The sequence below is a fragment of the Carex rostrata genome, chromosome 21 (genome assembly GCF_964058835.1).
Source record: "Carex rostrata chromosome 21, lpCarRost1.2, whole genome shotgun sequence".
Taxonomy (NCBI): Eukaryota; Viridiplantae; Streptophyta; class Magnoliopsida; order Poales; family Cyperaceae; genus Carex; species Carex rostrata.
The window spans coordinates 8,133,836-8,148,560 of NC_135938.1; the positions used below are offsets into that span (position 1 = coordinate 8,133,836).

Consider the following 14,725-nt stretch of genomic DNA (forward strand, 5'->3'; position numbering starts at 1 on the left):
CGAGTGCAAAACAGAGTAAACAAATGCTCCACCGGTCCCTAGGACCGGTGTGGGATGGAAATTTTTAGCTACACCGATCCTAGGGATCGGTGGAGGCTACTTTACGAAAATTTTGTTTCGCTGGGCTGGTTCTGTTTAATTATTTGATACAAATTCTATTTAAAAAAAAAAATCGATAAAGAAGATGTACTATATAACATTCAAAAGTTGATAGATAATTAAAAAAAGTCAAATTGAACAATCTTTTTTATCAATCTATCTAAATAAGGTAAAGAAGATGTATAACATCTTTATTTTATTTATATATTTTTTAGATATTAATATCTGTAATGAGTAATGACACTCTGTCAAAGAATCCGGCCGGTATCACTATATAACCGCTATCCTCAAAAGCAAAAAAAATGAAACACAAACCACGAAGAAAATGAAATACATAAATTTTTATTAGAGAAAAGGTTTCTATTCACAATATCTTGTCCACATTTTATCCACAGACTATCCATTCCTTGTTTAACTAATTTTAATGACCACCGATCCGGCCATTTTTATTAATAACCCACAAAAAAAAGTTTTTTACAAAAATAACCTCAAAATCTAATTTTTTTCAAATATAACCAAACCGCCAGGGTTGCTGGCGGTCCACTTCTATAGCGGACCGCCACTATTCCTGGCGGTCCACTTTTTTTTTTTTTTTTTTTTTTTTTTTAGAGATCTGATTTTTTTTCTTAATATTTTTATTTGTGAAGTTTTAGTTTTTTTTTGTTTAGGGTATTTGTCAAAAAATTAAGGACTTGGCATTTATTAAAATTTTAAATTTCAAGTTCTGACAGCTTGGGCAGTCCACTAGGGACCAGACCGCCAGTATCCCTGTTACATTCCGAAATTTTAAAACTTGATTAAATGGATAAATCGATCATTTGACTTAAATAAAAGGTTTAATTAATTTAACGATCGTTCAGAAATTTTCTGACCGACTAAAACGAAACTAAAATTTCGTAATATAAATAATGTATGAAATTATGCATAACAAAATTTAGAGATTAGAAATAAAATAAAATATAGCACTAGGAATAAAATTATAATTATTCGGTAAATTAGAAACTCAGAAAATCCGTGACAAATTTCTTTAAGTTGTTAGAAAAAGAAGAAATTTATTTAATTAGATTCGTGTAAATAAATAAATAAATTGAATTCAAAATAAGAGCATAATTATACGAAATTATTCGTACAATTGGATTATAGAATTTATAAAGCTCGTTCATTTAGAACTTTTAGATAATTAATGGAATATATAAAAATTATATAAAAGGAAATTAAATTATTCGAATCTTAAATTGAGAAAAATTATACGAAATTATTCGTACAAATATAGTTACAAAAATATTATGAACTTTCGATTCGAATTAGAGTTGAAACAGATTTCTTAAACCAATTAAATGACCTTATTGAAATTCTGGATTTGTTTGGACCTTTGGATTTAATCTAACACGGATCTTAAATATTGTAACTTAATTTTGGAATTATCACAAACACTCATCTCAGCCAGCACGAATCTTAAAGCACCCCTTTAAACCCCTCCCCCTCTCTTTCTCTCCTCTCCCTCCCTACCCGTGAGACAGCCCCCCCTCTCTGTTTTCTCTTCTACGCCAAACCAAGAGGGGCTCCGCCCCCTCTTCCCTCCTCCGTCGCCGGTGAGCCGCCACCCCTACTCTCTCCTCTTTCTCTCACCGTGAGCCCCACAGCACCGCCCCCCCTCTCTCTCTTTTCCCGCCTCTCTTCCCCACCCATCACAACCCTAACCCGCACTGACCCGCTGACCCGCGGCCCCACCAGAAAACCCTTCCTTTCTTCTCTCTCTAAACCATGGACCTCCTCTCTCGATTGATTCCTCTCTATTTTTCACCTTTTGCCGCTGATTTGGTAAGGATCCGAAAACCTAGAATTTGGGGGTTTTTCGTTGTTGCTTGCGGGTGCTAATCGGGTGTCTCTTGGTGCTAATGTGGTGTTTGGAGATGCTAAATCTGTGGTAGTTGATTCAATTGTGGTGGCCACAAGGCACAGCGAAACCCTCGGAACATGCCACTTTCTTTCGACATTTCCTCTTGCGGTTAATTTCTAAAATTCGTGAATTGTGTGTATTGATGAATTGATTAATGTCGTAGGATGTGAATTTGTTAAGTTTCGAGTACGGGTTGTTGATTTTCCCGACTCGATCGAATTGCTCGAATAAATTAAGTATAAGGGGTTATATTGCAAAAATGATTTTTATTAATGGTCGGAATGATAATATATGACCATAGTGATTGTATGAATTAAAGGGAATTGTAGTTAGGATTTTGTAAAGGGAATTATAGTTAATTACACCTTTGCTCGGGTTATTGATTTTCCCGGTAAATGGTGCTGATTTTGTGTGTGTACCAGTCCTTGACTTGACAGGGACCAAAAATGTAAATAAATTAAATTGAGGGTTGTTTTGTGCAAAATACAAGCCTTGGGAATTTTTATAAAAATAAAAGGGTTGAATTGCAAAGTAGACACCAATGTGTGAAATTAGATTAATTGAGGACCAATATGAAAAAGATGTGAATTTATATGAATGATAGCCGTGACTTTGCGGTTGGGATATACTTGAATCGAATTGAAATGAAAATGACATGATGTGTATATGTAAATTTGGAATTGGACTTGAATTAAAATGATTATAAATGAGCCGAAAGGTATAAAAGAATTGACGAATTGAAAGACGGCTTCTGGAAATTAAGTTTTGAGAATGTAACCGAACTAAACCAAGTAATCGTATAATATAGGTGTAGGCTCAGTCGAGCCAGATTTAGCAAGGCAATACGAGACGTCCGATCCTTAAATTAAGCGGTACGCTCGTCATACTAAGGTGCGGGATTCTTGGACTTGTTTGATACTTTATTTTCAGGAATTAAACTGTGTATTCGTTTGTCATGTTGAATATCATTGATTGCATCATTGAATTGTGTAGAGCATTTGCATAGCCCAATCAAATTAAACTCGAATTGATGTGACTTGAGTGATTTGCATGCTGGTATGGTTGTAGGTTGTGTCGATCTATTATGATCTGATTTGATTGAAAGTCACCACGATTTGATTTGATTTGATATGTATGTGAATGGATTTACGAAGTTAAGCACTTGGATCCAATGAATTTGCCAAGTCGGGCTGTATGCTGACTTGGATTCCCAGGATCCTAAATGGCCTTAGGTGAACGGCCCTCGATATTCCCAGTACCGGTTGGGACGAGGGAGGGTGATTATGTTATGAGATGTGATTGGAAATCGTGGGTGACATGTGTAACGTCTATGGCTCGGTGGCATTCTCCTACGTGTTAATGCATTTGAACGGTCGATTGAATATGACGAATATTGGAAACGATTCTGAAAAGGATTTTCTTTATGTGATTCGAACCAGACCTTAATAAACGGTTAAGCCAAGCGATTGCAGATGGGTGTCAGATAAAGGGTCCAGCGGTTGGCCATCTGTAGGTGTCAGTAACCCTACAGATGTGGGTTTGATAATGGTTCAGCTCGAAAGAACATCTGTAATTGCTACAAGCCCTAATGAACTGAGTTATGAATTGAGTTAAGCCAAAATATATATGTTGTGTTTGAAATTCATCTTGGAAATTCCGTAAACTGTGTTGCAGGTTGATTAAATTGTTGTCGTGCATTGGCATTCTGTTATTTATGATTATATGTATCTGTTTGCATTGTTTATTGTTTGGGTTTCATTTTTGAATATAGAGTTTGATTGCAAGTCCAATAGTCTGAACTGTGCAAAATTCGCACTGAGAATTTATTCTCACCCCCACCCTCCCGATTATTTTTAGGTTTATTACACGGACGCAGCAAATGAGGATATTGGTAATGCATATAAAAGATCCACTGCCTCGCGTGTATATGTGACGCTTGATATATACACGCGGCAGGCTGTCAGACCCCGGTGGATTTGGGGTGTGACAATCCCTGGCGGTCCGCTAGCTGTCTTATAAGCACGCTTTCTCTCTCTCTCCAGCACACAGTCTCATTTGTTAAACCACAGAGAAGAAAGAGAGAGCGATTTTGGCGATTTTGAAGCGATTTTAGGCGATTTAGAGGCGATTGCTACAGGTATTTTATTTTTTATTTAATTATTTTTTGTTTAATTTGTAATTAATAATTATTATACCCGCAGTATGTAAATACTATAAATTAGTCTTTAATTAATATTATAATTAACTTTTAAATTGCAAAAAATAATGAATCTATTATACTGTAATTCTTATGAATTTTTTTTTTTAAATGTAGTTTGTTAAGGAAAAAATGCTGGTTGCACTGTACGTGGGCGGTAAGCTAACTAAGGGTGTAGAGGGCGTGTATTACTCGAAAGATGCCTCATTCGGCTTGCAGGTTAATGAAAGAACCACATTTATTGAACTTAAGCAACTAATATACGAAAAGACTGGTGTAAACCCCAACCGGTATGACTTAGAATTGGCTACCCGAATTGACACACAACGGGCTGGGGCGGGTAAACCTTACTTTGTGAGTTTTCCTATAACAGATGAGGAGTTGTGGAAGGCTGTGTACCAACAATTTGAGTCTAGGGGGGTCGCGATGATAGATTTATATTCCAGGAGGGTTCCCCAGGCCGGGGCTAGACCTTTTAGTGCGGCTGGGGCTGGACCTTCTAGGGCTCCCCCTGTTGGACCTTCAGGTTATGACAATTCGGCTTATGACAGCCAGGGGTACCACCACTCCCCTCATGACAGCCAGGGGTACCACCACTCCCCTCATGACAACCAGGGGTACCACAGTTCCTATTATGACAACCCGGGGTACCAAAACTCCTGTGAGTTTACTGAAGTTGTACCACCACCACCACCACCCAGACAGGCACCCATAATCCCTACATTTCCAGCTATACCAGAGTCAGTACCGATACAGTTATCCGTTAATCGAAATGATACTAATATTGATGTTGATGCTATTGATGCCATACCGGAAAGAGAAATGGAAACTGGAGATGAATACCAAGGAATTTGGGAATCTGATGAATTATCAGATGGTGATGCAAATGTACCAGGTTTGTCCAGGGAAGAAAAATTCCCAATCAGGGGTCGAGGGAATAGGCATCCTGTCGCCACATTCAACGATACCACAGCTTTTGAAGAGGCTGACATTAGTTTCTTTGGTCCTCGTGTTGTATACAATCGTGAACTTGCCCCAGGGCAACTTTATACCAACATAGATGAACTTGTAAAGAAAATCCATGAGACTCATGTTCACGGCAACTGGGAATGTATATTACAAAAAAGGGAATCAAAAAGATTGGTTGTGATATGCAAAAATGCCCCTCGTTGCGAGTTTCGCCTTTATGCAACCCCTGCGGGTTCGGGGGAAGCATGGATAATTAAAAAGTGTGAATCACCTCATACATGCAAGTCTGCGTCCACAAGGACAGACCATTCAAATCTGACAGCATCACTAATTGCCGATGCAATTGAGGCAGACATTAAGTTGGACCCATCGATGATCATCAAGGCGGTGGCTATTGCCGTCAGACACAAATACATACATGTAATTCCAAAATATAACAGGTTGTGGAGAGGTCGTGAACTTGCGATTTGCAGAATATTCGGTAGTTGGAAGGATTCATACAACTATCTGGCACCATTGCTCCAGGCCATGGCAAGTACAAATGTTGGCACTGTATTTCAGCGGTGGCATGGCCCCATTTATGACAGTAATGGAGTACTAATAGAGGGAGTTCAACAATTCAAGGGCATAGCATGGGCTTTTGGTCCTTGTATCCAAGCTGTGCCATTCATCAGACCCGTTATCAGCATTGATGCATGCTTCATGTCTGGCCGTTACGAGGGGAGGCTACTGATAGCATGTGCATATGATGCTGAGAACCAGCTGTTGCCTTTGGCGTTTGCAATTGTTCAGAAAGAGGATGGTGAGAACTGGGGATTCTTTATGCAGTTTTTAAGAAGACTGGTGATTGGGCCAACAAAGTTTTTCTCTGTAATATCAGACCAGCACAAAGGAATAAAATATGTTTTTGATCGGGAAGAATACGGTTGGTCAACACATACTGGCGAGTGTGTGCACAGGTTGTGTATGCAACACGTTGCGGGGAACCTTAGCAAGGCAACCGGACACGATACATGGGTCCTAGAAACATTTAGACGTAATTGCAAAAAGAAGAAGCCGAGAAGGGTGGAAGAGATGAGTAGAGAATTTGCAAAGGTATGTGTTTGTTAATTGTTTACATGTCTTATTGTACTTCGTGGACATATTTTTATTTTTATTGTTTACTTATATTATTTTATTTTCTTATTTATATGTAGTATATGCCGAAAGCAAATCTCTACTTAATGAAGGTGGGCAAAAATAATCCCAGAGATGTCCAAGAGCCACCAGCATACGAGAAAATATATCAAGCACGTGATGGAGGTTACCGTTGGGGAATTATGACCACCAACGGTTCTGAATCGCTGAATGCAGTCTTCAAGGAGAGCCGGACGTTGCCTGTGGCTGCAGTTGTAGAAGACACTTTCTACAAGTTAAATACCTGGTTTCAGGAACGGTGTGCTAAGGCCGCAGAATTAATAAGGATGAACCAGTCATTTTCAACAAGGGTGGAGGAGAAACTAAGAAAACACAGGAACAAAGGTGCAACTATGACCGTGATCCCGATGGGTAATGATGGTACAGAATTCGAAGTGCACAATCCAAATGAGTACGTTCCTTCTAGCCGTAGACCAGATGGCACTATGGAGTTTGTGAAGAGGGCTTTCAAGTACGTAGTGCAATTCCGAGAGGCAAGAGAGGTGACCTGTACATGCCAAGGACCCCAACTAACACAAATACCTTGTAGTCACGTGATGGCGGTATGCCGAGTGAGAAACTTCTGCGAGGATCACTATGTCGCTGACATGTATCGTACCGATTACCTTGCTTCTACTTGGGGTGGATCTTTCCATTCTTATCCTAACCAGCATGAGTGGCCTGCGTATGTCGGTGATAGAATACTCCCTTCAGAAGGATGGATAAGGAAGGGGAGGAGGAGACACAAACGTGCTATAATGACCATGGACGAGATGGGTGGTAGGAGGCCATCGGGAAATCAGGCTCGCCGTTCCGTTTCTGACAGGGGCAGGGCAGGTATGTAGCATTTTTCGGAATTAATTTATGATTTTATTATATTAATAACTGAATTCTGTTGTTATGTTCAGATGCCATAAACGAACACAATGAAAGAGAAAATGCGAGAGTTGTTGCTGAAGCAACTGGTAGAACACAACCACCTCTTGCGACCCAATCATCTAGTAGCCAAGGGTCTACAAGTACTGCTGCTCCTGCAGCTGACACCAGAAAATCTTCTCGTCTATTGGGTCTATTCCGACATCGTGAAAGATGAACTTATTATTTTGCTTAGGTGAACTAAGTTATGAATATTTGTGAACTTCAGTTGTATCGTTGAACTTTAATTGTATTTGTGAACTTATTATTCTGACGTCGTGAAAGATACGTTGTAATTTCAGAAGACCATTTCGATGTAAAGCAGAAAAAACATAAAAACCAACATGAAATATAAAATAAAACTGCAATCATAATAAAGAGCTACAGTCCAAAATACATCATAAAAAAACTGCAATCATAATAAATACATCATAAAAAAACTGTATATGTATATATGTATGTGTATGTGTATATGTATGTATGTATATATGTATGTATGTATGTATGTATATATGTATATATTATACATATATTACAAAAACCAAAAAAAAAAAAGACCAACAAGCTGTCAGAACTTGAAATTTAAAATTTTAATAAATGCCAAGTCTTTAATTTTTTGACAAATACCCCAAATACCCTAAACAAAAAAAAACTAAAACTTCACAAATGAAAAAAAAAAAAAAAAAAAAAGTGGACCGCCAGGAATAGTGGCGGTCCGCTATAGAAGTGGACCGCCAGCAACCCTGGCGGTTTGGTTATATTTGAAAAAAATTAGATTTTGAGGTTAGTTTTGTAAAAAACTTTTTTTTTTGGGTTATTAATAAAAATGGCCGGCACCGATCTCACCTTCTAACTGACTACTTACCATGTCTATTTAACCTTCCTTTCGTGCCTCTATTTTTTTTTTAATCTCATTTTCAAAACTTTTCTTCTCCGATCAACTTGTTTTCTTTCTGAGGCAATTTGTTTCCGATATTTTTTTCTTGCTTTACAGAGACAAAAATTTCTGGATCTAAACGATCGAACTCTAAAAATTTATTTTTCAGCGGTGACGAAGGAATCGAATCCGCTGTCTTGATTTAAGACGCGAGTCTCCTCGAGTCTTGATTTAAGACGCAGAAATTTGTTTTCCTTCGCAGTGTCTTGATTCATCAAAAATATGGGTTGGTATTTGTTCTCTTTTGATTGCTTTATGTGGCTTAATTTAAATTCACAATCTCTTTTGGCGTTTCCTTAATACATATCTAGCAATTTCTTCTGAGATTCATCAAAATGAGACTCGCGTTGATTTTGGAAAAAAAAACTCTAAATCGACGGGTTCTTGATCATGCAGATCTGAACGGCCTCCTCTCTTACAGTTCATTTTTCAACGGCAACACCAGTACTCGTCGCTCGCCGACGCCACTACTCGTCGACGCTTTCTTCTCTCCGACGAACTTCTCCGACATCTCTCTTAGATTCTAATGGAGAGAGACAATCTAGAGGAGTGATCTGGTGGAGAGAGATGAGAGCGAGGCAATCTGGAGAAGAGAGATAAGAGCGAGGCAATCTGGAGCATAATCAGATTATTTTTACAGTATTCACTTTGCAGTTTTAAAATATGCATCTTATGGTTTTACAGTATTCAAAACAACTTGTTTATTTACTAATCTATTTAAGTTTCGTTCCTTCTATTAATTTGAATTGATAATCATGATTTCTTTGCTTCTATTGAAGTTTCACTTGAATTGATGTAGTCTCAGGCATGTATGCATTATATGAACATTGATTTGAATTTTAATTGTATCATTTACTGTTCAATAACAGATCTCACATTATCTGATGGTCTGATTTGAAATGCATTGTTTGTTTCTTTATGTCGTTGTTTTGAATTATCTGATGTACGAAATTACATGATTCTATATTTTGTTTTACAGTATTCGATTTCACCCTCGAAAGAAGAACACGACGGGATTTTGTCGTCTCTAAAGTAGTCAATTAACATATACCACTTCAGATCTAGTGAAATATGTATAGTATTTTTACATGATATAGTTCACATTTTTACATGATATATGCACTATTTTATAGTATCTATTATTATTGATGTTTACAGGTTTACAGTATATAGTTCACAATTTTACATAATATAGTTTACTGTTTTACATGATACATAGAGTGTTTTATAAGATATAGTTCACAGTTTTACAATACCTACATGTAATAAATCCAATTTGTTACATTGTTTGTTTTATTTGTATGCAGAATGATATCTCGAAATAACGTATGGTTCTTGTGATGAGGCTTGTTACTCATCCCAACAATGAATACATGAGGTTTTTAATGTAGAAGTTTTATCTTTCCATAGTTTTTTTTTTATGATATTCTGGATGTTAAATGATATAATTAGGTTTCCAATAGTTTTCAACGTTGGATTAAGATCCAACAGGATGATGAATGCAACTGCTTGAATTCAACCTAAAATAAAATAAAAAATGAACAGACTTGTCAAATCTTGAAAAGAAAGCTAATGATTCAAAACATATTTATTGGTATTTGATGTAAAGATTTAATTTAGCTTAGACAGAGTCCAACTGCAATTAATACAAGAAAGTTGAATAACAGAGGATATATTCCACTGCAATTCGAGTGTCACGAGTTATTCAGATTTTTTTTAAGACCGAAAATAGATGCATGTTATGTGTGGCTGCTTAATATTGATCCGTTCAATAAGGTCTAACATTTAAGTAACCTCTTCTTTACCACACTAGTAGTAATAAAATTTAGATGCATGATTGTGATATTAATTATTAATTACTTGGTCACACCAACCCAGAAATGGTATCTTCCCAGTTCTCACGTGAGATGGTTTCTTTACATGAATATTTCTTATAAAATTTACATGATGTAAATTAAATCTTTATGCACTACAATTATTCAAATATGAAAAAAAAATAAGATCCTCGATGAGATGGTTTGCTCAAAACCCAATAAAACTTTGAGCTTTTATATATTACACACATTAATTTCTTTTGAATATGACGTAATAAATCATAAAAATTGACACACTCGTGATATCATCAATAAATCTTATTTTGTTTTGTGTTAGCAACTTTCCAATAACAAGTGGGATTCAAACTACTAGATTGGCATGTGAATAATATTACCATTATACACGAAATAAAGCTGAAAATTATCTAACACAAGCTCTACTTAATTTGACCTCGCCCATTTTAAATGTTTAATAAAATTAAAATGTACCTTCAGCCACTTGACCTTCATTATTTCAAACCACCAAAAAATCTTTGACTTTTTCCAGAGAAATAGGTGGCGTAATAAATCATAAACACAGTTATTATAAAAAAATTTTGAGCTATTATAAATTACACACGGTTATTTTGAATATGAAGTAATAAATTATAAAGAAGGATGCCACTGGTGATATCATTCATAAATCCTGCTTTTGTGTTAGCAACTTAATTTCCAAGAACAATCTTGACAGCCACTGTCAAGGTCCTTTCAAAAAAAAAACTTTCCAAGAACAAATGGGATTTATTTCTTTCTATATATACTTGAATGGCAAGTTAATATTTTTACCTTTATACAATAAATTAATATTGAACAAGCCGAAGAATCTCTCACGCAAATTAACTCTTTTTAATTTCGCCTCGCCCATTGTTTAATAAAAGTAAAATACTATAATTTATCTGGAACCACTTGGCCTTTATCATTATCTCAAAACACCCAAAATCATTGATTTTTTCTACTCGAGAGGAATAGGTGGCTGAGTCGTCCTAGCTAGGTAAAATCTTTATTTATTTTTTTATTTGTGTTTCTCTTCTGAAATTCCTCATATATTTTTCAAACTAGAGATATGGGGTGTAATTCTTAATTAGTCAATGCACCGCGTATGAAAGAAGCGTACGTAATAGAATAGGTAAGAGAACGGCTGCATGCATTAATTACCCCTGCATGGCCTCTCTTATAAATACCTTAGCATATGTGATCTTCAATTTATCCAAAAATTAAATCAAATCTCTAGAGCTACTTCAGAAAAGAGAAGAAGAAAAAAAAAATCAAATCAAATTTGTACATAGCAAGTACATACTGACGTTAAAGAAATCAGTTTTGCGTTGCTGTACTTGTTGTCATTTGATCTAGCTCCGATCCTCTATATATATACTGGTGTCATTAATTTTCGCTTCATTTTTCTCCGAGGGTAATTACCGAGTGAAATAAGATGGAATTAGGCAGTGCTAATTATCAGCTGCTCAAATTCATGTATGCTATTATGCTATTCGGTGTCTTTGCTCCTCCTGCCTTGGCAAAGATCCATCACCACACTTTCATTGTAAGTACCATATCTTTACGCAATATGTATTTGGAAACATATCAAAGGGATACAAGCTGGCATATTGTAGCTAGGTAGTAACAGTATATGGATGCATGAAATGTATAATGAATAATTGAATACATAGGCACAGCTTGAGTAAAACATTCCATGCAAGATTTGATGCATATAATTAGTCTTATGTTGAAAAGTCAACGCACCTTGAAAGAAGCAAACTTCCAACTATGCTCGTCTCATCTTCATAACTCTGCATGACAATGATTTGTGTGAACTGAAATATATATAGCTCATTACCAGTACTTCAACCAGTTGATGACTAATTAAATTATAAGCAACCACTCATAATTAAATACTAGCTAATTTGTAATTAATTTGCAGATACAAGAAACTCCATGCACCAGGCTCTGCAGCACCAAGAACATCCTTACCGTCAATGGCCAGTACCCAGGCCCCACCATCTATGCACGCAAAGGCGACACTGTTATTGTCAAGGTCATCAACCAAGGAAACAAGAACATCACAATTCACTGGTATATATATAAATTGATCAAACCTAATTATATCTGATGGACAATATATTAAAGAAAAAATCAACTAAGTTCCACGTACATTAATTTTTGTTTCAGGCATGGTGTTGACCAGCCAAGGAACCCTTGGTCAGATGGACCAGAGTACATCACGCAATGCCCGATCAAACCAGGAGCCAACTTCACACAACGGATTCAGTTCACAGAAGAAGAAGGCACACTCTGGTGGCATGCACACTCTGATTTTGATCGTGCCACTGTTCACGGAGCAATGGTCATTCACCCGAGGAAAGGAAGCACCTTCCCCTACCCCAAGCCCGATAAGGAGGTCACACTCATTTTGGGGGAGTGGTGGAATGCTGACGTAAATGAAGTGCTACAAAAGGCACTAGCGACTGGCGGCGAAGTTGATCCTTCTGATGCCAACACCATCAATGGCCAACCTGGCGATTTCCTTCCATGCTCACAGAATGGTATGTTGGTTTTCTAGGTCTAATTAAAGATATTTTAATTGCACTACGAAGAAAGTTGACTAAATACTGGATAGAGTAGGACCCAATGATTTAGATTTCAAATTCAAAGCTAACACAAAATCTCAATTTGTTGCAGACACTTTCAAGGTTCAAGTGCAGCAAGGCAACACCTACCTACTCCGTGTGATCAATGCAGCGTTGAGCAACGAATATTTCTTCGCCATTGCCAATCACAAACTCACTGTTGTTGGGACCGATGGTAGTTACACCAAGCCGTACTCAACCGACTATATTATGATCACCCCAGGTCAAACAATGGACCTTCTTCTAAAGGCTGATCAGCTAAAGGACTCCTCTTCGCCTTCTCGGTATTACATGGAAACCCGTCCTTACAATGGTAACACAAATGTTACATTCGATCAAAATATTTCCACTGCCATTCTAGAATACAAATTGAACCAAAACACTTTCGCAACATTTCCGCTTTTACCCTCTTTACCAGAAATCAATGACACAAATGCAGCAACCGCATTTACTGACGGGATACGCTCTCTGGCAAGCTGGGACCACCCAGTTGATGTTCCAAAAACAATTGATGAACACATGTATATCTCAATAGCGGTGAATGTTGTCCCTTGCTCCGGAAGCTCTAACTGCACCGGTCCAATGGGCAATAGGCTTGCTGCAAGCCTAAACAATGCTAGTTTCCAAAACCCGCCAATTGATGTGCTAGATGCATACTATTACTCTATTCCTGATGTCTACACACCGGACTTTCCTAACAAACCGCCGGTTTTCTTTAACTTTACCGGGGACACCATTCCACAGGAGCTTTACCTAACACAAAAGTCCACAAAAGTGAAGGTTTTAGAGTACAATACAACCGTGGAGATTGTGTTTCAGGGGACTAATATTCTCGGTGGCGAGAATCATCCCATGCATTTGCACGGCCACAGCTTTTATGTTGTTGGCAAAGGATTTGGTATTTTTGACAAGGAAAAAGATCCTTTGTCTTACAACTTGATCGATCCGCCTTATGAGAATACAATTGGCGTGCCAAAGAATGGTTGGGCCGCTATACGTTTTAGGGCCGCGAATCCCGGTGTCTGGTTCATGCACTGCCACTTCGAACGCCACACAGTTTGGGGAATGGATATGGTCTTCATAACCAAGAACGGTAACAGTAACGATGCTAAAATGTTACCTAGGCCTCACAACATGCCACACTGCTGAAGTATATTTCAATTTTTTTTTTTTTTTTTTTTTTTTGTAGCTTCAAGTTCAATTTGTTAATAGATGATAATTGTAGTCATGATAGGAAATTTGATTCATTTTTTGTTCTTTCAAGGAAATTCAATTGTGAATAAATTAATGCTGCATGCAGTTGATATATTTTCTTCAATTTTAAGACTCTACCTTTTAATTATCTCATATGCAATGAGATATATAGTAAAATTATATTTATGCGAAGAATGGGAATTGTATTTTACAAAAGATAAATATTTCGATGAAAACCGACAAAATCAAATTTATCATTTTGAATTTCAACAAACTTGACTTGGATTTCTTTATTTGATCATCATATATATATACATGTCATCTATATATATAACTGGAATTACTTGACTCTCAACAAAATCCGAAACTAGACACGTACATGTTTCCAAATTAATTCTCGTTTTGAGCCGCGTTAATTGTAATTGGAAATGTAAGAGAAAACTTTTTGTTCTGGACAATATAAGGCAAAACTAAATAAACAGAAAATATATATGTATCAATGCATGGTGCTTAATTTCCACCAATAAAAAATTATTTTCTCTCTAATTACAGTTGGATCATGGATGCATGCAGATTATTTGAAAAACAAAATTTGTGAAATCTTGAAAAGAAATAAGCTAATGATTCAAAACATATTTGTTGACATTTAATGTAAAGATTTAATTTAGCTTAGACAGATTCCAACTGCAATAATTAATACCAGAAAGTAGAATAACAGTGAAAAAAATACCACGTACTGCGCGCAATTGAAGCTGCCTGACGAGTCATTCAGAATTTTCTGTGGCCTAAAAGATATTTATATTATGTGTCTGCTTAATATTGTCCCGTTCAATTAAGCTCCAAGAAATTTCGGAACATAAT

The 14,725-nt window shown here is 36.7% G+C and overlaps 1 protein-coding gene across 1 annotated transcript; it reads left to right on the top strand.

Moving 5' to 3' along the window:
• Positions 1–11,325: 11,325 nt before the first annotated feature.
• LOC144573355 (putative laccase-9) lies at positions 11,326–13,945 on the top strand. Its single transcript, XM_078323118.1, has 4 exons — positions 11,326–11,586; positions 11,965–12,116; positions 12,213–12,586; positions 12,723–13,945. Exons 1-4 carry the CDS (start codon positions 11,476–11,478, stop codon positions 13,817–13,819), a joined length of 1,734 nt encoding a protein of 577 aa, XP_078179244.1. The 5' UTR covers positions 11,326–11,475; the 3' UTR covers positions 13,820–13,945.
• The last annotated feature ends 780 nt before the right edge of the window (positions 13,946–14,725 follow it).

Coding starts and splice junctions, on each gene's coding strand:
- LOC144573355 (XM_078323118.1), top strand. CDS start 11,476: ATGGAATTAGGCAGTGCTAATTATCAGCTGCTCAAATTCATGTATGCT. Junction 11,587..11,964: donor TCCATCACCACACTTTCATT/GTAAGTACCATA, acceptor ATTAATTTGCAG/ATACAAGAAACTCCATGCAC. Junction 12,117..12,212: donor AAGAACATCACAATTCACTG/GTATATATATAA, acceptor TTTTTGTTTCAG/GCATGGTGTTGACCAGCCAA.